This window comes from Phoca vitulina, unplaced genomic scaffold (genome assembly GCF_004348235.1).
Source record: "Phoca vitulina isolate PV1807 unplaced genomic scaffold, GSC_HSeal_1.0 scaffold10, whole genome shotgun sequence".
Taxonomy (NCBI): domain Eukaryota; kingdom Metazoa; phylum Chordata; class Mammalia; order Carnivora; family Phocidae; genus Phoca; species Phoca vitulina.
Genome location: NW_022589713.1, coordinates 18893755 through 18919210, shown reverse-complemented (window position 1 = coordinate 18919210; position 25456 = coordinate 18893755). Strand labels below are relative to the sequence as shown.

Genomic DNA, 25456 nt, shown 5'->3' with positions numbered 1-25456 from the left:
TAGACTTATTTGTTCTCATTCTATGAAAAATGTCATCGAAATTTTAAGAGATTGAATTGAATCTGTAGAATGCTTTCAGTAATATGGATATTTTAACAATACTGATTTTTCCACTTTATGAGCACAGAATATTTTTCCATTTATTGGTGTCTTTGGTTTCTTGTGCCGGTGTCCTATAGTTTTCAATGTATGGGTCTTTGACCTCCTTGGTTAAGTTTATTCCTAGGCATTTTTTTCTTTTTGTTGTAATTATAAATAGGATGGTTTTCTTGACTTCTCTTTCTGATAGTTCGTTATTTGTTTTTGTGTATTAATTTTGTATCCTGCAAGTTTATTGAATTCCTTTATTAGTTTTAATAGTTTTTTGGTGTAATCTATTGATTTTCTGTATATAGTGTTATGTTTAGATTCCTTTCTTATTTTGTGTGTTTACCATAAGTTTTTGCTTTGTGGTTACTGCGAGGTTCACATATATCATCTTGTGTATGTGATAGTCTATTTTAAATTGATAGCAGCTTAAATTTGAACACATTCCAAAACTTTATATTTTTACTTTCTCCCACCCCACATTTTATGCTTTTGATGTCACTTTCTACATCTTTTTATTTTATGTATCTCTTGGCTAATTATTATAGTTTTAGTTAATTTTATCATGTTTGTTTTTTAACCTTCTTAGTAGCTTTATAAGTGATTAATATACTACCTTTACTACATATTTACCTATTTCAGTAAGAATTTTTGCTTTTGTATACTTTCTTGTTATTAGTGTCATTTCTTTTCAGTTTAAAGAAGTCCCTTTAATATTTCTTGTAAGGCTCGCTTAGTAATGATGAACTTTTTTAGCTTTTGTTTGGAGAACTATCTCTCTTTCAATCTGAATGATAATCTTGCTGGTATTCTTGGTTGGAGATTTTTATCCTTTCAGCACTTTGAAAGTGCTGCCTTCTGGTTTGCCACTGCCCTCTGGTTTGCAAAGTTTCTACTGTGAAATCTGCTGATAACCTATGGGGTTTCCCTTGAACATAACAATTTTGCTTTTCTTGTGCTGCTTTTAAGATTCTGTTTTTAACTTTTGACATTTTAATTATAATTTGTCTTAGTGTGGCTCTCGTTGGTCCATTTTTTTTGGAACTCTCTAGGTTTCCTGGGCCTGGATGTCTGTTTCCTTCTTTAGGGGAGTTTTCAGCCATATTTCTTCAAATAAGTTTTTTGCCCCTTTATTTTCTCCTTCTGGGATCTCCTGTAATGCAAGTGTTATTCCACTTGATGTTGTTCCAGAGGTCCCTTATTTTCATTTTTTAAAATTATTTTTTTCTTTTTGCTGCTCTGTTTGGGTGAGTTCCATTGATTTATCTTCCAGCTCACTGATCTATACTTCTTCCTCCACTGTATTGAATCCCTCCAGTATATTTTTCAGTTATTGTATTCTTCAGCTTTGTGACTTCTCTTTGGTAGTTTCTCTTTGTTGAAGTTCTGTGTTCATCCATTCTTTCAAGTTTGATGAACATTTTTATGACCATTATTTTGAATTCCTTATCAGGTAGATTACTTGTCTCCATATCAGTAAGGTCTTTTTTCTGAGGTTTTGTCTTGTTCTTTTGTTTGAAACATATTTCTCTGTTTCCTCATTTTGTTTGACTCTATGCATTTGTTTCTATCAGGCAAAACAGCTACCTTTCTCAGTTTTGAAGGAGTGTTTCCCACCCCCAAGATCTTATTTATTTATTTATTAGAGAGAGAGAGAGCATACATGTGAGCAGGAGGGAGGGGCAGAGGGAGAGGGAGAAAATCTCAAGCAGACTCTATGCTGAACACGGAACCCAGTGTGGGGCTTGATCCCACGACCCTGAGATCACAACCCGAGCTGAAACCAAGAATCAGCCACCCAACCGACTGAGCCACCCAATCGCCCCTTGAAGGACTGGTTTTAGGTAGGTTCTGATCCTTCTCCTTCAACCTTGCCCGAGCTCTTGGTTGTCTCTTGCACCTTTGTGATTGTCCAAACTGCCTGATTTATTCTTGATATGCCGCCATTGTTGTGGATGTGCCAAGACTTATCAGCAATCCAAGAGAAGGAATCTCTTTTAGCATCTAGTTTCAGGCTGATTGGAAGCCAGACCTTTAGGCAGCAGCTTTTCAAGTGTGCAAATATATGCAGTCCTGTGGGGCTGCAATTGTAATTCCTGTGGGCCTCCAGACCAGAAGATCTGGAGGTGTCTCCAGGGCAACAGTTGAAAAGTCTGGGCTCCAGACAAGTGTATAAACTCCTTCCTGGGGAGTCTTGTGGTGTTTCCCTGGGAGTGCGTTTTTAGCCTCTAGATGTGTGGGGAACTTGATGCCTATCCTTCAGGCTAAAGCACTGGGCTAAGCAAATAGCCTTTTTTTCGCAGGAAGACTGAGGTTGTGTTTCAGTCTTCTGTCTCTGCAGTGCTTTGGGGGTGGTGGCCTGCCACAAGAGCTGTCTGTCCAGTTGTTACAGTCCTGTACAGCTCTGGAAAGCCAACCGTCTTGGCCACCAGGGCCGGGTAGTCAAGAGATGTTCCCTGTGTGGGTGTGTGTGCCTACTGGCTTCAGCAAGGCAGCTGGAGAGTGTGGTGGGTGGGGCAGATTCACAGGCTTCAGAGAAGGAGCAGAAAAATGTCTTGTCTGTGATTACCCGTGGGCCTCAACAGTGCTGTGAGAAAGTGCCTTGTCTTTGTGTGTGCTCCAGCTTTAGGCTGGAAGTGGGAGAATGCCACTGCCACTGGTGTTTACCTGCCCCAGCTAGGGGGCAGGGGAATATCACAACCACTTGCACTTGTGGACTTTAAGTAGGCAGCGGGAGAACTTGGAGACCATTTGCACTTGCCTGCTCTAGCCAGGGAGCAGGGTAGCACTCCAACCACCCATGCTGTCTGGCCTCAGCAAGTGCCAGGACCACTCACCCCGACGCATCCCAGCAAGGCAGTGGGAGGGTGCCATGTCTGAGGTTACCCACCTGTGCTGGCCTAGCAGTCTACATGGAGAGTGCAACAATGGTGTCAGCCAGCACCTCTGTCTCTGGGGAGCATCTCAGCTGTCCCTCACCCCTCTAGTTGATGCTTCTAGATCAGCAAATGATTCTCCTTCACATATAATCTACATGCTTCTCAAACTGCTGTTTTTTGATGGGTCCTGGGGCAGTGAAACCACATATGAGCCCTCCAAGCGGGAAATCTCAGTTTCCTATAGCACTTTAGGACCCCTGGATATTAGCACCATTGGTTTTCTAAGCCATTCTGGGGACTCGTTTTTCTGGTATAGATCTCAGAGGTCAGGGTGCCCAATGTGCGCACCAACCCCTCCCTTCTCTGGGAGAAGCACCTAACTGGTAAGATCCTTCCCTGTTGTGTGCCATGCCAGGGGGTAGGGTTTTTTGCAAGACTGTGTCTCTTCCTCTCTTACCCATCTAGATGTGACCCTTTTATCCTTTGTTGTGAAGAGCATTTCATCTCGTTTTCAGATCTTTTTAAGAGTGAAATGGTCCAGGGGCGCCTGGGTGGCTCAGTTGTTGAGCGTCTGCCTTTGGCTCGGGCCATGGTGACAGGGTCCTGGGATTGAGTCCCGCATCAGGTTCCCTGCTCCGTGGGAAGCCTGCTTCTCCCTCTCCCACTCCCCCTGCTTGTGTTCCCTCTCTCGCTGTTTCTCTCTCTCATCAAATAAATAAAATCTAAAAAAAAAAAAAAAAAAAGGGAAATGGTCCATATGTAGCTGTATTGGTGCATCCATGGGAAGAGATGAGTTCAGGATTTTGGCATTTGCTGAGGCCTGCATGGGTGGTTGGAGTGTCCCCCAACTCCCTGGCTGGTGCAGATGTGTGCAAATGGTCACGGTTCTCCCTCTTCCTAGCTAAAGTCTGCCATCTTGGATCCTCCTCCCAAAGGGCAGGGTTTTAATTCAACCCCAGTCATGGATAGCTTATTCAGAAGGGTAATTAGAAATTGTTTTAGTTTGCCTTTTCAGGATGTCTGACCAGTTTTCTGAGCTCTAACTTTTTCCTCTTTGGTACTACTAAAGAAGAATTTAAAGGTAGGATGATCATACAGCCTGATTTGTTTCTAGCTCTCATTTATGTGTATTACTCTGTGATAATGATTAATAGTGCCCTCTTTCCCTCTTTAAAATTATCCTAGTTTGGATGATAAATTTGAAGGTGTATTGTTATCTACAATACTGTTACATAACAAATTACCCTGAAACTTAGCTGCTTAAAACTATGTTTATTATCTCATAGTTTCTGTAGGTCAGGAATTCAGGTGTGGCTTAGCTGATGCCTCTGCCCCAAAGTTTCTTGAGAGGTTGCAGTCAGGGTGTTAGCAGGAGCCGTGTTTTGTTTTTTTGTTTTTGTTCTTAATTCTGTTTTTGTCTTTTTTTTCTCTAAGATTTATTTATTTGAGAGAGAGAGCATGAGCAGGGGGAAGGGTACAGGGAGAAGGAGAGAGAGAACCCTCAAGTGGACTCCATCCCAGGACCCCAAGATCATGACCTGAGACAAAATCCAGAGTTAGCCGCTTAACTAACTGAGCCACCCAGGTACCTCTAGCAGGAGCCATGTTTAACCTGAAAGCTCAATCGAGGGAGAATCTATTTCCAAGCTCACTCACGTGGTTATTGGCAGGATTTAGTTCCACGTGGGCTCTTGGACTAAGGGCTTCAGTTCCTTGCTGGCTCTTGGCTGGGGACCTCCTGCAGTTCATTCTGTGTGAGCCTCTCCGTAGCACAACATGGAAGCTGGCTTTTCACACACACATACCAAACTCTGAAGTGACATCCTGTCACCTCCACTGCATTCTGTTTGCTAGAATCAAGTACCAGGAGGGTGGGTATCATTGGGGGCCACTTAGAGGCTGCCTAGCCCTAATAAAAGGGAAATAGCTTCCATTAATACTTCTCCATAATGGAATGCAACTCATTACCTGTTTCTGTTTTTGTTTTCCTGCAAGAAGAAATTTGCTTCAGGATTCTCTTATTATAGTGATCAGTACCTGTTGGTACACACAGTGGACTCAACTCTTCTTAGAATTAACTCTAATTCACAAGTTTGGTTTCTACAGACTTTCTGTTAAAGGGTTCCACGTACATTTTCATGTAATATAATTTCAGGGGGTGCTAGTAAGCATAAAATACCACAGGTTTTTAATATATACATTTGTGGTGGTTTTATTGCCGCTTTGAATGTGTAAAATGAGTTCAGATCCAGGTTTTAAGGGCTTGCTAGGTCATTTGTTTGAAGTCTTGTGCCAAAAGGCGGTGGTCACAGTCTGACCATGGCTATTTTTGCTCTCCTTTATGGGCATAAACTGTACCTTGAGCTTTAGCTGGCTGCTTGGCACATTCACTCAGTCAATTGGAAGGATGGAAGAATCACCATGTGTACAGCTAATGGAAGCTACATAAAGCAGTTTAAAAGGGCATTGGTGTTTTTTGTTGTTGTTGTTGTTTTAAATAGGCTCCATAACCAGTGGAGCCCAATGTGGGGCTTGAACTCACTACCCTGAGGTGAAGATACAAGCTTAGATCAATAGTCAGACACTTAACTGACTGAGCTATCCAGGTGCCCCATAAAAGGGCATAGGTGTTTTGAAGTGAAGATGAAGCCACATCTTGAAAGGACAGGACATCAGAAACCCTCCTAACCTTCTTGTCTCTGTGGGCAGGAGGGAAGGAGGAACCCTAGTGCTTCTCATATTTCTGGAGTAAATAAGAAGTGCCCAGATCAAACTGTCCCTCCCCACATTGTTGTTGGCAAGAATGAAGAAGAGCCCCAAAGTTCTTTCTACCCCTACCTCCCCCACACACTCCTGCTCTTTCCCTTGAGGTCATCAGGATTAAACTTTTTATGCCTGTTTACATTAACTTCCACAAGAAGCTCAAGGCTCTAGGGTCATTCCTCATGTGCATATAACTCTTTTTACTTTTCTATCTATATCTCTTGCCTTTCTCCTGCCTCTTCTCTGAACATTTCCTTCATCTTTCCTGTTGAGACTGAACTGGGATTTACCCCCGATGATACTTTTTCCCAACTTTCTTTGTAAACTTCTCAGCTGGTGGCTCTTTTTCCTTCTCTCTCTCTCATATCCCTTCCATCCCTAGAGATGGAGATAGAGACTTGCTCCTCATTGTTCTTTTCAGACTCCTCTCTTTCCCTTTTCTCTAAACACTCCTGCTCTGTATCTTATCAGACTCTACCTTGTTGTGCATCTATAGACCCCTTGGTTCATTCTTCCTCATTTCTTTGAGATTTTAGCTGCTAGCTTATGGTCACTTTCTGTAGCATTACTTGCGTGATAATTTATGGAAATTTCATTGCCTATGTAGACAGTTTTTCTTTTTTTAAAGATTTTATTTATTTGTCAGAGAGAGAGAGAGAGCACGCACAAGCAGGGGGAGCGGCAGGCAGAGGGAGAGGGAGAAGCAGGCTCGCCTCGCCAACAATGTGGGCCTCAATCCCAGGACCCGGGGATCATGACCTGAGTAGAAGGCAGATGCCTAACCAACTGAGCCATCCAGGCACCCTAACCATTTTTCTTAAACTGTAGGCTTCCCCGATGATCATATCCTCCATCCTGCCTTGAGGTACTTGTTCCCATGGTCATTTCCTAGACCTTGACCACCCACCTCCCCACCCACCCTCACCTTTTTACTCTCTAAAAATAGGAGTAATCACAGACAATGTCCACAAGTGCTCACTGCCATATCCATCTACTTAATTCTCTCTGGTTATTGTACTTTCCATGTTCTACTTGGCCAGTAAATCCCTTTCCCTCTCAATTATTCATGAACATAGTTCCAAAAGTTCTCCCCCTGCCCTAGTGCAGCATGTTTTTTCTCTGTTAAAAAAATTTCCATTGGGGCGCCTGGGTGGCTCAGTCATTAAGCATCTGCCTTCGGCTCAGGTCATGATCCCAGGGTCCTGGGATCGAGCCCCACGTCGGGCTCCTTGCTCAACGGGAAGCCTGCTTCTCCCTTTCCCACTTCCCCTGCTTGTGTTCCCTCTCTGGCTGTCTCTCTCTGTGTCAAATAAATAAAAATCTTTAAAAAAAAATTTCCATCAATAAATAAATATGCTCTAATTTATTCCATCTTTTAAAAAACGCTCTCCTGATTCCACTTCTCCCTCTAGGTACTACTCTGTTTCTTCATTCTCCTTTCCACAATGAAACTCCTTGCAAGAGTTGTCTGTATTTACTTTCTCTAATTCCTCTTTTCCTGTTCTCTCTGAAGTCCTCTTCAAGCAGGCATTGGCTTCACCACTCTGCCCATACTGTTGTTGTCAAGGTTGCTGATGACCTCCATATTTCTGTGTCAGGCCCTAGTCATCATCTTATGCTATACATTATTAATATTTGGCATATTTGATTACTTTCTCCTTGAAACAGCTTCTCATTTGGCTTCTTGGAATTCTGCTTGATCCAAGTACGCCATTGTTCAGTCTTCTGGCTTTGCCTTGTCCATGGTAAAGTGAACTCCCTTAGTGAACTCATCCCATTCGCATGCTGACAATTCCCTGATTTGTATATCTAGCCCACAACTGTCTCCTGAACTCCAGATTCGTATATCCAACTGCCAACTTGACATTCTCACTTGGATGGCTAATAAAATTCTCAAACCTAATATGTTCAAAACTGAATTTTTGATCTTCTCACTCAAACCTGCATCACTCACAGTCTTCCTCATCTTATTAACTGACAACTCAAATCTTTCTAGATACTCACGCAAAAACCCTAAGTGTTATCCTTGGCTCCTCTCTTCTTTCACACCCCACATCTATTGTGACAGCATATCCAATTTGACAGTCATTTCAACTTCAACATTTATCTGGAATCAGTGAATTGTATTACCTTCAAAATTCTTGTCCCAGTCCAGTCTACCATCATCTCTGAAATGACAGCATTTCTGATACTGAAACAGCCTCCTACCTAGTCTCCCTGCTTTTGTCCTCTAGCCCCTCCATGTATTTGTTCTAAGATTGTAACCAGAGTGATCCTTTTAAAACAAGTCAGTTCGGGGGGTGCCTGGGTGGCTCAGTCAGTTAAGCGGCTGCCTTCAGCTCAGGTCATGATCCCAGGGTCCTGGGATCGAACCCCGCATCGGGCTCCCTGCTCAACAGGGAGCCTGCTTCTCCCTCTCCCTCTGCCTGCCACTTCCCGTGCTTGTGTGTGCTCTCTCTCTCGCTCTCTCTCTGTCAAATAAATAAATTTTAAAAAATTTAAAAAAACTAGTCGGTTGATGTCTCTCTTTTCCCAAAACTGTAATGGCTTCCCAACTCAAGCTATAAAAAGCAAAATCCTTACAATGACCAACAGGGCTCTATACCAGCCCTGTCCAGTGGAAAAATAATGCAAGCTATCGTGTAATTTTAAATTTTCTAGCAGCCATGCTGTAAACGTAAAAAGAAAACGTAAGATTAATCGTAATACATCTAACTTAAACCAATATATTGGAATGTTATTTCAACAGTAATCAATATAAGGAATTATTAATTGAATTATTTTACTTTTTTATAGTAAGTCTTCAAAATCTGGTGTGTATTTTACACAATTTGGATGCCAAATTTTGATTGGAAATACTTGATTGGCATTTAGGTTTCATAAAATTTACAGTTGAACAAGTAGAGTTACATATCCAAGTAATTCTAAACATTCTTCAAGGTTTTCTAATAACTGAATCCAGTATTGGTTTTTAAATTTAAAATATTAATTAAAGTTAAAAAAAATTTAAAATTCAGTTCTTAGCCACATTTCAAATGCTCAATAGCCACATGAGGCCAGTGGCTATCATATTAGACAATGTAGCTCTTTACCATCTGGCCCCTCTTCTCTGACCTTATCTTCTGTGGCTTTTTCCTTCACTCATTCTGTACCAACTATAATAATGGCCCCCTGTTCTTTGATCACAGCAGACACTTCCCATTTCAGAGCCTTTGCATTTGGTGTTCTCTTTGCCCAAAAAGCTTTGCCTCCAGGTGGCTGCATGACTTCATCCTTCATCTTCTTCAGGTCTTTGCTCAAATGTCAGCTTCTTAGAGAAGCTTTTCCTGACCAGTTTGTTTAATAACTATACCATTTGCCTTCTGTCTCAAATTCTTACATTTCTAGGTTGCCTTTTGAAAGAAGGGAGACGAGGGCTGAGGGGGGAGAGGTGACCTGATCTACAAAGGGAAGCAGTGAAATATAAGAATTGTTCCATACAGACAAATCAATGAATATGTTAGGCAGAAGCATAGAGTAAAATTGAATAAGTGACTATATCACCTCAGCTCGCTGCTACCTAGGCAGCTCAGAGGATTGTTTTTTTTGTATGTGTGTATACATGACTTGACCCCCTTAGAGATTGTAAGCTCCTTAAATGCAAAGTTCTGCCATAATATCCTTTTGGATCTTCTTTGGCACCTAGCATAGAACTTTGACCAAAAGACAATCTGTATTCCAATTATGGGCCACCTATTGATTAGCCTTTTGTGTTTTATATTCTTGGTGGCATCTACCCTCCCTTCTTTCTCAGTGCTAGCAACTGGTATATACTTGCTGATGGTGTATGTATGTTGGCTTCACATGTGCTATGGCTGTGATTGGGACACTGATTCTTCCTTGTCCAGTCTCGTGCACTCTTACTTGTTTTCCAAAACTAACTCCTCTAAGGAGTCTTCATCACTGATTCTCCTAGTTTATTAACTCCTTCTTCAGTGCTGCCTATATGTATGTATACTTCTGTTTTGTATTCTAGTAGGGAACATAAACATGTAAACATAATTAAAATAGAAAATGAATTCTTGAGGACAGGGACCATGCCTTATTCATTTAAAAATCTTTAATGCTTTCCTCAGTGCCTTGCATATAGTAGGTTCTCAGGGCTTGTAAAATTGAATGAACCAGGTACAGAGCAGTAAAGAGAGTTGCTGTTAATGGGCAAAACTTATGTTGTTTAAGATACAGGTCTTAAACCCAAGTGTCTTTTTCTAAACCACATTGAGAGGCAAGAGATACAGAGCTGTGAGAGAGTATGTGAAGAGGAACAGTAAAATCCAAGATCAATCCCTAGATAGAAGGGAGGCTAAGGGTCTGAGGTACTCAGAAGAATTTACTATGTTGGAAAGCCAGGGAAGCACATGTATTCAAATGGAGTGATGAAACTCATCTGTTTGTATTACAGGAATACTGTTTTCAGTTTTACTCTGGATTTTGCTCTTGATACATTATTTCTTGATGTATTTGTACAGTTGTTTGCATCCCTACTTAAACTTTGACAATCTGGCATCAGGGTAAAGATCCATCCCTCATTTGTTAACTAAGAGATTGGGATAAATACTTTTTTAAATTATGAAACTTTTTTTTTTTTTTAAGATTTTATTTGAGAGAGAGAGAGAGAGCACATACAAGCAGGTGGAGGAGCAGAGGGAGAGGGAGAAGCAGACTCCCTGCTGAACAGGGAGCCCAACACTGGGATCATGACCTGAGTCGAAGGCAGACGCTCAACGGGCTGAGCCACCCAGGTGCCCTAGGGATTGGGACAAATACTTATTAAGAATCCTTCTAACTCTGTGGTTCTGTTATTTTGAGTAAACCAAATCCTATTATCAGGTACTTTAATGGAATCCTGTTGGGCACAAGTGTTTCTATCAGTTTTGCTTGTTTGCTGCCCCTGTTTGTTCTTTATAAATGGAGTGCATACTAAAAGTAGGTATTTGGGTTGCCTATGAGGATATTTTGGTAGTAAGCTCATAATAGGAAAAAATATTTTGATTTTGAATTAATTCTATTATCAGAAAATTAGAGTTTATGCACTTTTTCTCCAGAGATACTTTTGGTGACTCAGGAGTTTAAGCTGGCACTGTGTCTTGTCAGTTAACTGTTTCTGATCAGGGGTTCTGGGTAAACTGGAACAGTATTTCTTCCTCCCGATGCTAATTCATTACGAATGGATGGCAGTACATGAGCATATTTCAGCAGGCATCAGAAAGAAACAGAAGGGATGAAAATTCTTCTCCGGTTCTTAAACATATGTTCTTTGTTTTAAAAAATGGGGCGCCTGGCTGGTTCAGTTGGTAGAGCATGCGACTTGACTTCAGGGTTGTGAGTTTGAGCCCCACCTTGGGTGTAGAGATTACTTACTAAAAGAAAATCTTAAAAAAAAAAAAAAGTAATGAAAATTAAATATAAAAAATATTACCCCTCCAAATAAGAAATAACATAATAGAGGAAACTCCACAACACAAATAAAAGGAGGTGTCTCCCTTTGTTCTTTATGTTCTAACGCTCCCCTTCTATGTAGCCTCAGCCACTTCAGACTAGACCACTCTGTTGGACTTGATAAATCTCTTTTTTAAAAAGATTTATTTATTTGGTGGGGGAGAGGCAGAGGGAGGGGGAGAGGAGGAGTCTCAAGCAGACTCCCCACTGAGCACAGAGCGTGGCTCGCTCTATCCCAGGACCCTAAGATCATCACCTGAGCCGAAATCAAGAGTCGGATGCTTAACTAACCCAGGCACCCCTAAATCTCTCTAATTCTTAATTGCTTTTCCCTCACAGAAAGCATGACAACTCATTTACTTTAGTTTTTATGTTTACACATGTCTCCTTCCTATCAGTGTAGCTTCTCTGTGTCAGTCTGAAAGTCTTCCTCTTGCATATGGACTACCCCTCTTGGACTTTTTATGAAGTGCTTCCCCTTTTTTCCTTGCTGAGAGCCAGATTTTCTCTCCCTTTAGTGGGTACTAAACAGAAGCAACATTCCTATCTGTTGTTCATATGAAGGTGACATCCAACAGTTGATTAAGAAACTTACCTTGCTTCTTAACACTTATGCCCAGTTCTTCTGTTAGCAAAGCTTGCAGGGCTCACCACAAAGATCCCACTATCTCTAGTTATGGTTTAAGGGAGAACAAAGTGTTTTCTTTCTTCCCCATCTTGTCACATACTTTTCTCAGAATGATTTAATATATTAAGTATTTTATAGACATTCTAATGCATCTGCCTTAAATTAGATGAAATAGCTATTTGATGTTGTGGGTGATGCTGTGAATTTGTGATTTGCATGGCTTCAGATGTCATAATTTTTCCCCCCACTTTCTAGGAAGTAACAGCTAGCAGTCGCCACTATGTTGACAGGCTATTTGACCCTGATCCCCAGAAAGTTCTACAAGGTGTCATGTAAGTAGTATGTATTTAAGAGTCTATCAAAAAGTCTTTTTTTGTTTTGTTTTGTTTTTTTAGTCTTGTTTGTTTTTGTGTTTGAATTTGCCAAATATTGTAATTCTGAAAATGCAGGGTTAAAACTTTTTTCTTATGTTTTAGAAAGATCCCTGACATTCATGACTTTACTATTGTACTGTAAAGAGTTGTCTGATAGTTGTTCACTGACATGGTTAACTTACTTTTTTGTAGAATACTTGTTTTACCATTTTAAAACATGTTTTTGGAGAATGCTTTTGTGACTTTTATATCCAACAAAAGCAAGGGAATAAAACTGATGATCTTTTATAATTGGAAAGAGTGGGAGAATACATCAGTAGGGTTTTTTTGTTTTATTTTGTTTTTGGTTAACTCACTGGCTATAAGGCTTGAATCTCCTACTGATGTTTTAAATCTCAGAGTTCAGAAAGCAGTCATTGGAAGTCTAAATTCTTGGTAATCTGAATGCCCATTTTTTTTCTCCAAAATTCCCTAGTGTTTAATGAGAGGAAACATTTTTAAGCAACATACCCGAGGTGTTAATATTTTTAAAAACTTAAGTCAGATAAGTGTGATAAGATTGCAGGTGATTGAAAGATGAATTCTCTATCCTAAGAGCAGATTACTATGCTCTTGACACATGACTTCTAGGGGAGAAGGTCTAGCCTAAGACTCCTCTTAGGGTTGGCAAACACGGAGTGCCCACAGGCTTGAACTGTGTCCAGGGGAAGGAGGAAACAAAAAAGGGTCAGGATGTTTGGTATAGCAGTGAGGGCACACATGAGTCCCGGTATTATTTTCTTACCCTGTTAGTGTCATCAGCCAAATAGTACTTTTCAGTTTAACTTTTGCTCAGCCATGGCAAGACGAGGATGCTTAGTTTATAGAAGTATCTACAGATTGTAATTCTTATTCAAACCACTCCCCCCCATCTTCCCCCCAAAAAAGCGCATTGTATAAGGCATGTCTTGGGGATACGGATTTGTAGGGTGGAGGCAAGATAAAAGTGAGTAAGGATGCTTGACTACTCAAATTGAGCTGGAAAAGAAGGTGAGGAGCTGGATGTAGACCCACCTGGCATACTTGACACCTTACTTCACATTTTCTCAGTTTACAGAAACAGGAGATTACAATTCTTATTTTCTCATTATGTTGACTTTGCCTTTGTCCCCTTCACTAGGAGACTTTGTAATGATTTAATCAGCCCCTTTGTAGACTAGTTTGATTATTACCAGAAAAAGTGTTATTAAATCCATCTGTTAAATAAATTAACACTCCTCCTTAGGCAGACACTCCCCACACACAGCCAGACAGTTTTGTATATTAGTAATCCTCAGTATCATTTAGGATTGTTCAATAAATAGTTTAGTTGAAAATGTCAGACCCATTAAGTGTTCCATGAGTGATAGAGATGATGTTGTATCATTATTTTTATTTTGATTGCTAGAGTGGTTGTTTAGGAGAAAAGCTAATTTTGTCAGTCAAGATTTCTGTGTGAAAGACTTTTATCTTGTATCAGAAATGAGTAGCTAATTCAGGTGTTGTCACTTTGTGAAATTTCTCATTTCCCAAAGAACACTGTAGCTTCTTGAAAATTGATAAATAAGGCATAAAAAACAGTGGAAAGAGTATATTATAACAAACCAGCTAAGGTGAAGTTTGGCCTTAGCGCCTCTTAAAAAAGTTATCAAGTCTAGGACACTAAACTGTTAGCTAAGACAGATTAGCAAAATTTTTGTGGAGGGATGGTGGAGTACAAAGAGTATGGGCTTTGGAGTTGGACAACAAGAGGTTGAATTCTTGGTTCTGACATTTCCTACTGGAGGCTTTTCCTAGCTGTGTGCTGGAGCAAGTTACTTAACATCCTTGAGCCTCAACTTCATCATCTCTAGAGGGAGAATAATATGCCCATCTTGCCAAGTTGTAAGAATTGAGTCAGAAATTTAAAATCCAGTGCTTGGTATATTGATAACCACAAATTGGCACTGAAGTGATTAATCGTTATTGACCCTAATTTAAAATAACTTCAAAAATGAGATGATTATTTTCAAAGAAGAGAAAGAAAAACAAAAAACATCAAATGGAAACAATTCAAACTGATGGAGATGGTGGGGGGGCTAGAATTCTTGATTCAGACGAGAATGCAAATGATAACATATAAACGTGATTGCTACTTACAATAGTAAAATCTGTTTAAAGTTGGAAAGGCACAGATCACCCCAAATCTTTTTACTTTATGTCAGAATAGAGCTAGCCTTATATGGATATGTATAGTGTGATTTGATAAAGTGTCCTTTTCCCCAGAGAGAAAAATTTATTCTTTCTGACTTACTATTTTCCTAAACTTTGTCAGTCTGAAAATTAATTGTACATAGTCAAGAGAATAAAAAGTGAACTATATTTTTAACATTTTATTCTTCAGTAACCTTGTCTAGTACTAAAATAATACAGTATTGATAGAGGAAAGGGGGAACCAAAATGAGGTTTAGGAAAAGAGAGTTGACCAATTTTTTTCTCTTTTATACACATTACACAGCCACCATTGAGTCATACAGAGACCATTACTAGACCAAAATAGGTAGGTAGAAGGGGAGTAGCCACAGAGTGTAAACAACCAAAGGTACCCTCCTAACTTTAAGGAAAGAGAAAGTAGAAGCTGAAGTAATCAGCTTTGAGTCCAAAATATCCAATTGGAGAGACATTTAAAAATTGCAACTAGCTTTAGCTATGAGACAACCAGAGTTTTATCATTTTTCTAGCTATAAGCTTGATTTTTCTTAATAAGGATTGTGAACATATAAAACAGACCAGCAGGAAAAACAAAATTGAAGAAATTAAAGGCAAGTAAGGACTTCTCATCATGGTCTATAATCTACTCAGCCGTGTTAGAGCCAGAGTCCTACCCATACATATAGGGAACTTCTTTGTAGCTAACCCATGTCACAAAGGACCATTTTACATAGTGAATGTGCCGTTATTGAAAATTACTGTTAAGCAACAGAAGTGCTTAATTTTCATTGTTGAAGAATGAGGAATTCTCTAGAAATAACTATTTTATTAGTAGTACAATATTTGGTATAAATTTAAATGATTCTATTGTATCAAAGGTTTGAATACAGAATCAGATTCTAAAAGAGCAAAGTTTCAAATACGTAACTGAATCGAAGATCATTAGGTAGGAATAAGATAGATACGAACAGAGAAAACAGGGAGGTCCAGAGAAAACAGGGAAGTCCGTTGTGTAGGTCATGAATTGCAGCCTTTGGAACTGAAACAGAGTAACTATATCAAAGAAACTACACTGCATTGCAAATTCTGAGCTTCCTCTAGCGGACAGATCTCTATATTACCTTAAACAGTTACAGGATATTTTTTTGGTGAAGTTACTAGTGTATTAGCTCAACCATGTTAAATCTCCTAGTTGAAGAAGAATAACTATTCAACTGTTTATGTAGATAAAGTCAAAGCTGCCTAATACTGTGATTTTTTAAAAAATATCTAATAAATTAGAACACCTGATCTGGTTTTCACATTAGTGACTCTCCAGAAAAGATCAACAGATGTCACTACATGGCCCTGTGTTGAAGAGCAAAAGATGATAAAAGTCAATGTGGCTGGCTTTGTAGTTTCCAAGTTGAATAGAACTAGGAAACTAGACTGGATCTCTTGGCAATCTCAGGCAGGCAGTTGAGGGTACTGTAGAATTGTTGGGTGGTTTTCACCAAGTATCCACTTCTAAAAATTATTTTCTGAAGTATTTTAATGTACTGATGATATAAGTTTATTTTGGTAATGATTACTTGATTTTTCTGGTTCCAGGAAATTATGTACCTCTGGTTTTAGTAGAACATAGACAGGTTCCATTTTTCTTGCATGAACTAAAGATATGAGCTTTCATAAAATGAAGGCTCTGGATTTTGAGAAATTTTAAAGGATAATTTTCAGAATAATTCAAAAGAAATAATCCTATCAGTTACTTTAAAAATGTTACAGATAAACATAAATAAAGATGACCATATACCAAATGAAATGGAGTGACTCTGAGTCTTACTTGTTTAAACCTGTATTCTGGGGCTCCACACTGGGTGTGGAGCCAACTTAAAAAAAATAAGTAAGTAAAATAAACCTGTATTCTGAGACAATTCAGTCTGTTTAAAAGGGTGGCAAGTTTTTCCAAAAATTATTAGATCAGATTGACATAGTTTTACACACAGATAAGCTGTTTGTATGTGGTATTAACTTTGAATATCAAGAATAGCTGTATATTTGTATGCATATGTGTGTATATATCTATCTATCTTGTCATATTTGTAGAACATTTAACTGTATGCTGCCATATTATAATGTAACATTTTTGATGTTCTTTGGAATTATTATATGTATTAAAAATATTAATATTTATTAAAACTGCATTTATTTTAATGTAGTTCCTACATTGTACTCTTCATTTTTGGAGAATGTAAGGTGATTTATAATCACACATTGATAAAACAAAGAATTAAATATATTTCTGATTTCTGAGCTAGTATTTATACAAACTGGAACTGTATCTAACACCACGTACATTCCAAAAATCTACACAACAGGGTAACTTGTTTATAAGAAAGGATTAAATTACCATCAAGTCTCAGTTCTGTTCAACTTATAGTAGGTGCACAATACATGCCTCAGTTGACTTGAAATGGGAAGTTCACTATAAATTTCTCAAGTGCCTCTTGGATCAAAGACTTATCTTACAAATAGCTTTGGTTTAGATAATAGATCACCATTATCTAATTCTTTTACAGTTGGCAGTTCACTTGTGGCAGTGGTACCTTAATTAGAATATGAGCATATCTCACTCCCTAACCATGCTGGATAGCAGAAAGCTTATTATACTTGGATGTTTGGATGTTACATTCTCCAGAAAGACATCATAATTAATTATAGTTACAGGGACAGAGCAGTGAGTATGTTTGTAATTTTCCAAGTCCAGATAATTTTGTAAGTTGTTTATCATGTTGCCTTATTCTAGCTACCCACAAATGTATATTTCTCCTTATATTACGGATGTCTTAGGACCAGTGAGTTTTCAGTAGGTCAAACTTTATACTCAGATTGTAGTTTTCAGTATCCAGTGTATTTTTTGGCTACTTCACATCAATTAGACCAAGGATTGAATGTACAGTATTCCAAATAGGAGCTTCTTCAGGTAAGTGAAAAGTAATACTGGTTCAAAATGATCTTTAGCTTGTGGTTCCAGCCTTCTGTGATCTTAAAGATAATTTTCTGGTTCTAGATACTAGGTTTTCATTTAAAATTTATGCTGTTTTGACTGATTGACTGAAACTATTTCTCCAGCAGGTCTAGATCCCAGTTCTTTAAAAAATTTTCCTGTTGTTTTAATTGTAAAGTGCAGTGTTTACTTTCTGTCTTGGTTTTAATTTTTTTTTTTTTTTAAGAGAGGGAGAGAGGTGGGTGGAGGGGGCAGAGAGAGAGAATCTTAAGCAGGCTTCATGCCCAGTGTGGAGCCCAACACGGGGCTCAGTCTCAGAACCCTGAGATCATGACCTGAGCCGAGAGTCGAATGCTTAACCAACTGAGCCACCCCGGTGCCTCAACTTTCTCTCTTGGTTTTGATCACCATCCTGATATTCTCATTTAGATATAAGTTCTGGTAGGCACTGTACATGTTGGTTTAATAGTTGAGCCTTTTTCTCTACCCACTGAAAATTAATCTCTTTCAGAGTAAAGAAAGGAAGTAGAAAGGTTAGCCTCCATGTGAAAGTAGATGCCTCTTGAGTCCATTTATTAGTGGACAAAGAAAAGTTTTTAGCTAGATTTTAACTGAGAATGTTCTGTGGCAAATTCATTTTTGTAACATCTTAATATTGGCTTCTTCTCCCATCCTCAGAGTGGGATATCCCCAAGGCTTTCTTTTTAGCTTTTCCACCTGGGTGTTTTTATCTTACCTGAAAGATTATTCATGTGTCCAAAATCAAGATAGATCCTTGTCTTGTTAAGGGATTTATTTTCTAAGCTTCCTAGTCTTCTGCATCTAGGAACTCAGACTTGAAGTAGTCACTCAAGACATGTCACATATCACATTTCCTATACTCATCAAATCATCTTGTTAACTGCTTCCTCAGAATGTCTTCTGTCTTAGTGATTCCTGTGGCTGCCATCCTAGTCAGTCTCACATAACTAGGTACCTGGATGGATTGCATAATTCCTTCAACAAACATTTATTGAGTGCCTACAGCGTGCTAATAAGCATTGTGATGGGGTAAGAGTATGTAAGAATGAATAATGTAGTCACTGCTCTGGAGGATCCAAAAGTCTAATGAAGGAATCAGATAGCTAAATAGATAGTCCATTATAGTTTGGTTAGTGAATGCTGTGATAGTCATAAGCCCAGGGCAGTCTTGGGACCACAGAGGAAAGGCATCAGCCATTTATTTGCCTCTCTTGACTCTAGTATTCTCTGCATTCCCGTCCATCCCATATTCATTTTGTCTTCCTTAGTCACTGCTTTCTTCATATCCTTTTTCTGTTGGAAACATGACTGCTCCTTTATCCATCCCCCTTTAGTTTGTCTCTTCTTCCTATCACTTTTTTTATGCTCTGCTTAATGTTCCCACCTTAAAGGGACACTTCTTTTCAATCCAGGCTCCTGGTCCTGCCTCAGAAATATGATGTATTCATTTCCAGTATTGTCTTCTATGAATGGCTTTTCCATTTGCCCTTCCCATTCACTGTCCAAATCCTGGCCGTTTTCTAAGGTTCATTTAGTTCTACCATTGCTTCAAAACCTGTTAAGCTTGTCTGATCATCTACTTATCTCAGCCATATAAGCACTCGATTTATAATATAGCACTGCCTTACATTGCTAGTGTTATTTTTATCTCCTCAAGGAGATTGTAAACTCTTCAAGCATCCCATTATGTGATGCTTTTGTATCCTTCATAGAGCCTAACACAGTGCTGAGCTCAAAACTTAATTGTTGAATTTCAGGAGTATATAAGTAAGGCATTTTTTCCCTCTAACATTAAAAGTTGGTAGATACGAGATATATTCCTTTGATCTACTGGGAAAAGGACGTTTTTAATTGAAAGTTAGAAATGCTTTTTCATTTTGCATAAAAATGTAAAATTGAAACATGGGAGGAAAAAGGAAATATGTTAGCTCACTTCTTTTCAATCAGTTTGTTCTGAATGCCTGATATGCTGGAGGTAATGGAAAAAACACTTGGCATAAAAGACGTGGGTTGAAACTGGCTCTGTCATTTAATGTAGAGCTCTGAGAAAAGCCCCGAACCTGAGTCTTAGCTTCCTCATCGGTAAAATGGGGTTAATATTACTCAAGGTTATGATGAAGATTACATAAAGTAATGGATATGGAATGCTTTGTAAACTTCAAAGCAATATATAAGTTTTGCATAATTTTGTTGTGCCCCCATCTTGGATGATAGTTATGAGTCTGTATTTTACAGAAGTATGGATTTCTATATGGTGCATGTTGTGATCCATCAATAGTAAGTTCTCTGATATTTTCAGGTCAGACTGGCTTTCTTGCCTGTCAAGAGGAAACAGACTTCTATCCTAACAAAGTAATGAGTGTGCTATGATAGAGGGCAGCTAGCTGGGACACCTAACCCAGACCTGGAAGTTGTCAGGGCAAGCTTCCTGGAGGAAGTGAAATTATTATCTAAGGTCAGACCTGAAAGATGAGTAAAGGTAGCCAGGGAAAAGTATGAGGGGGAGGGGATAAGGAAATGAGAGAGAGAGGGAGAGAATAGCTCCACTCTGGCTGGCTCTGAAATTGAATCCTATACCATATTTAGATCTGCTAAAGATGGATGTATGTGATGATTATTATCTCTTTTTGGCTGTAACTGTTTCATAGAAATGATCTAGTATCCCTTTATAGTAACAACTGAATAGAATTTATTTGCTGGGGGTGTTAACGTCTCTTCTTTCTTATGTAACATTAATATATTTTATTTATTAGAACCACAGCAAGAATTAATTTCTTTAGACATTGGTCCATTTTATTAATTCTCTTCAGTCTGCATTTACTCTATAACTACCAATTGCCTCCTTCATGTCTTCTTTGCAAACTATTAAGAGAACTGGAAAATTGGTTTTGGAGGGGTTTTTGTTTGTTTTTGTCTATAAAAACATTTACTTTTGCATGGCTTCAGATATTGAACGTGTTTATAAGGTAATGTGGGGACACCTCATTTTTGCTTAGTTTAGGAAGAATGGAGAGAAATCTGGGGAAATGTTCCTGTTGGGAGTTCCAGAATAGAGAGAGCATCCAGAATGGCACCTGGCACAAAATAGACTCTCAATAGATAGCTGCTGGACAAATGGATGTGCTACATTAGTATAGGCAAAACACATTAAGAGAATGAAAGAAGATGAAAATAAATGGCAAACTGCTAAGTTAGGGTCTATAAGCTGATGACTGGGAAGTACATTTGTATAAGGAGGCAGAAGCCTAGATGTATAGTTTCACCTACTATGCTTTGCTAAATGAGGCTTTGATATCACATAATTTTGTAGTTGTCTATCAGAACTTGGTCAGAACCCTAGTAAGCTTCATTCAGCTAAGTCCCCATAAATGAAAAAATACTCCTACTTATCCCCTGTGAACCATATGGAAGATCTGAGTGATAGTTTACAGAGAGAACTAGATCAGGCCCTGAAAAAAATAGACCTACCCTCAGCTCCACTGAGCTACTGGAAGACTAGGCCAATAGTATTTGGCTCAAAACTTGTGAAAATGCCATTCAAAAACTTGTGGCGAGAATCAGCTTTCATCAGATCACTGCATCGTAGCAGTATTCTTCTGCCATAATTGAAGAAGGTAATTAAGGAGAAAGGGCATTATAATTATTACCAGGGTTTTTAATGCCAGTAAATTTGGTTGGTATTGGAAACACATGCTGACTATAACATTTAGTTTTGATTTTTTAAAGTAACTCTTTCTCCTGTTTTCTACTTTGTTTTTCTACAAGATCATGGTTTGCCAATAATAGAATTTTTTAGAATTCTAAGTTTCAAAGTTGGCAAAAAATTTCCTGTATACGTTAGACTGCTGCCACCTAAAAGAGTCAGAAGAGATGCGTGTGAGAATGTAGGGGAACTTATTTTGGGATATGAAAGAAATGTGTGAACTAAGAACTCTGAGGCTCTGTAGCGATGGTCTTAACACAGTCAAACCTGACTTCCCCCCCCCATAAATATTTCTTAATGACCACTGTACTACCTTGAAATTAAATCTATAATAATATAACTCCTCACATACATAACTCCAAAAATAATATAACGCCTTCCCTGCTTATAAGGGAGAAAAATTATCTTTTTAAAAATTTTTTAAAAATTTAAAAATTATCTTTTTAAAGATAATTTATAATGTTTCCGTATGTAAGTGTTTGGTATTGATAACTCCAGTACTGGGAGTGGCCCCTGTGCTGGGTGGTCTGATTTTCCAAAATGAACTGATTTCTAATAAAAAGTGCAATTTCCTTTTTTTATTTACAGGGCCAGATGCAATACTGAAAAATACAGTTTTCTTTAAAACTGTACAAAAACGCTTTCTAATTGTAAAACTGTGGCCAGAATTTCCAGACACCCTCATAAACTTCTGAAATGCCCCTATGGGGCTTTAATGCTTTCTTCCCCACTTTGAGAACCACTGCTATATAGAATCACATAGTGTTCTAGTGTTTTACATTAAGATAGCACTACTGACCAATTAGGGTAAGTATTTCTTATTAATCATTTTATTAGTAGTACTACGTTTATTTTGAGCCATTTATTTTTTCTCTATCTGTCCTTTGGGACCAATCAGTGTTTGTGAACCAATTGGTCATTCATAGAGATACTCTTCTTGTGGAATAGCGTTTTACTCCTGATCTGAGTATAGCTAGAATAAAAAATACTGGTGAATATGTGAGAAATATAAAAGACTTTTTTCTTATTTTTTAATCTCTTTAAAAGGTAATTGGCTGCTTAAGTGAAAAATAGTAACTATATTGTTATTTCTAACCAATTAAAAAATAAAATATATATGACAGTAATAGCACAAAGAATTGATGGAGAAATGGAAGTATATGCTTGCAAGACTCTTAAAATACAAATGAAATGAGATACTATCCCTTGAAGACTAACTGTGATAAGTTAAAAGATACATATTGTAAATTGTAAAACAACTGCTAAAAAAACAATAAAACAAAATTCAAAGAGGCACAGCTAATAAGGCAATAAAGGAGGTAATATGGAATTATAAGAAATATTCAGTTCAAAGAAGTCAGAAAAAGAGGAAAGAAAGGAACAAAGTCATGATCCCTGAAACAAGGTCAGATACATTGTGTGGGCCTTTTCTGAAGAACTCAACATGCTTTTTATTGGAAGTCGTCTACAAGTACTCAGGGTATCTCCCACTTTCCCCACTCCCACACTGTCCTGTTTTTACAGCTCCCAGGCTCATTCAGCACCTATCTCTGTTCCTTCTCTTTGGTACTCAGGTGGATTTGACTTTGTCACTAACTTCTATATTTGCCAGTACAAGATGTTGCATAATAAAGATACAGCGGAATGAATTGATTACTGATTTTTCTGTGATGTCTCAACGTACCTTACCCTTTTCTCTTCCCCTGAATTCAGAGACATGAAAAATGCTGTAATTGGAAACAACAAGCAGAAAGCCAATCTCATTGTTTTAGGAGCTGTTCCAAGGTATGTTTGCTATCAATCCCTTTTCTGATATTCATACTGTTCCTAATATATTTCTCATTCTCATCCATAAGACCCATCTTTTTTCTGTATTGTCTATCCTATTTTTGAAAGCCTCTTAATTTTTAAAATAAATGCTTTGAGATATATGAAGCATCTCTTTAGAAATTTTTAAGTACCGGAGAATGGAATATAAAGCAAATGTATTAATACTTTTTGGAAATTCAGGGGAAGATCATTAACCCCGCAATAAAAGGATGTGTTGGGTAGATAGATGATATACACCAGCCTGATTCTTTATCTCCTCAGAGCCTTGGCCGGTTTTTTTGTTTTTTGTTTTTTTTAAAGATTTTATTTATCAGAGAGAGAGAGCGCACGTGCGTGCACAAGCAGGGGGAGTGGCAGGCAGAGGGAGAAGCAGGCTACCCGCTAAGCAAGGAGCCCGATGCAGGACTCGATCCCAGGACATTGGGATCATGACCTGAGCCGAAGGCAGACGCTTAACCGACTGAGCCACGCAGACGTCCTGCCTTGGCAGTTTTGTATGATTGAATAATAATTTCTTAGGAATCTCAAAACCTTTTTTAATTAAAAAAAAAAAATCCTGCTAGATTTTTAATCCTGCTTTTCTTTTTTTAATTTCTAATTTTTAGAATTTGCTGTTTTTTAACTTAGAAAGTTTGGTCTTTTTTCTGATGAACTGAATTTCTTGTAGACGATGATAGTTGTATAACTTTCTCTTTGCTACTCAGAACTAAGTTTTATGTGCAGTTGCTATAAGTTTTTTAATGTTTTGGTTTTTCTTTTTCTTCATTTCTGTCTTTTGATACAGGATTGATGGTTTTATTGTTTTTATCGTAACTGATCTCAAATATATACTTTGGTAACCATAAAGTTCTCAGTAGCCTTTCTTAGGGGATTAGTGTTCAGTGTATATAAATGTACTTTAAGGAGCATGAGTGTTCTACCTTAAAACATAAAGGAGGTGGTCATAAGTGGTGGATACTTAGAGTTTGGGGAGTAGTTGCTCAGTAGGCAGGGCTGGAGTGGAAATGGGAGGATCTCCTGATTCCCCAAATGGGAAAATTGGAGAAAGATGAGTTTCCCTTGCTTGAAGAGCTGCACAAGGATTCTGAATGTTCCCTCTAGGCTAAACGTCTGTGATCTCTGAACCGTACCCCTGGAAAGTGCAGGTCCCTTTCTAGTCTAAATTTAAGATCCGACAGTACTTGGCATTGAATGTTCTGAGTCTTGATATCCTGGAGTGGCAGATAACATGGACTGTGGTGGTTTTGTTACTTGTGGACAACTTCCAGATTAATAGTTCTGATAAACTCTAAGATTATACATAATAGTCCTTTTGCTCAAAATGAAGAAAGTCTCTTTTGATTTTTTTTACCCAAATATTCCTTTTTTAAATTAGTAGCTGATATAAACAAATGATCATTTCCTAACTTTCTGTTAGCTCACCAACCATATTTTTAGTGGGATATATTGGTAGCATTTTTCTGTCACATTACTTTTAGCTAATTTACTTTTATTTAATTGTTTTGCCTCCTCTGTTTATCATATTCCTTCTTTTTAGATTGTTGTACTTGCTTCAGCAAGAAACCTCAAGTATAGAGCTGAAAACTGAATGTGCAGTGGTATTGGGAAGTCTTGCTATGGGTACTGAAAACAATGTCAAGTCTCTTCTAGATTGCCATATTATCCCTGCCTTACTGCAAGGTATGTAAGGAAGTCATTTTTGTACAAGTAAAAATTAGAATCAGTTTGTAGTGTTTAAAATACAGACTGAAAGGATGAGTCTCAGGTCCATTTTCTATTAATAGGACTACTATCTCCAGACCTGAAGTTCATTGAAGCTTGTCTCCGATGCCTGCGCACCATCTTCACCAGTCCCGTCACTCCAGAGGAGCTACTGTATACAGTGAGTTTTAGAAGTTTTTGAATCATCGGTTACATTTCACTAACAGCATACCTCCACTTTACTCAGCATCTCAAAACTCATCATAACTGTGTTACAGAGAAGTCTCAAGAAGTATTTCAGTTCTAGCATGCTAATTTGCAAATATCAAGTGTTCTAGGTATTATAAAGAAGTGAAAGATAGTATCAGACCTTGAGGAATTTATAAGCTGTTTAAAAAAAGAAAGACCCATGGGGCGCCTGGGTGGCTCATTTGTTAAACGTCTGCCTTCGGCTCAGGTTATCCCAGGGTCCTGGGATCGAGCCCTGCATCAGGCTCCCTGCTCAGCAGGAAGCCTGCTTCTCCCTCTCTCACTCCCCCTGCTTGTGTTCCCTCTCTCGTTCTGTCTCTCTCTGTCAAATAAATAAATAAAATCTTCAAAAAAAATTTTAAAAAAGACCCATTTTGATCTCTTAGTATCAAATTAAGGCAGTATATTTAATGTACTCACTTTAGGTTAAATCCAGCAGAGTAGGCTTTACAGAGAATTTGACCTGGATCTTAAATAATGGATAACATTTAGAGAAGTGGAGAGGAAAGAGGCCATTCTAGGAAAGATCTGTGTAAGAGAAAGGATGCA

At 38.3% G+C, this 25456-nt stretch overlaps 1 protein-coding gene across 2 annotated transcripts in view; it reads left to right on the top strand.

The window, feature by feature from the left end:
• Positions 1–25456, top strand: part of ARMC8 (armadillo repeat containing 8) — a 107229-nt gene that overhangs the window by 16482 nt on the left and 65291 nt on the right. Inside the window, exons 2-5 of one of the 2 annotated variants that reach the window (XM_032408632.1) lie at positions 12091–12167; positions 22841–22912; positions 24495–24637; positions 24742–24839. In XM_032408632.1, the coding sequence (XP_032264523.1) occupies positions 12091–12167; positions 22841–22912; positions 24495–24637; positions 24742–24839 (390 nt within the window). The remainder of the gene's footprint in view (positions 1–12090; positions 12168–22840; positions 22913–24494; positions 24638–24741; positions 24840–25456) is intronic. The other variant, XM_032408633.1, reaches the window with a different exon arrangement.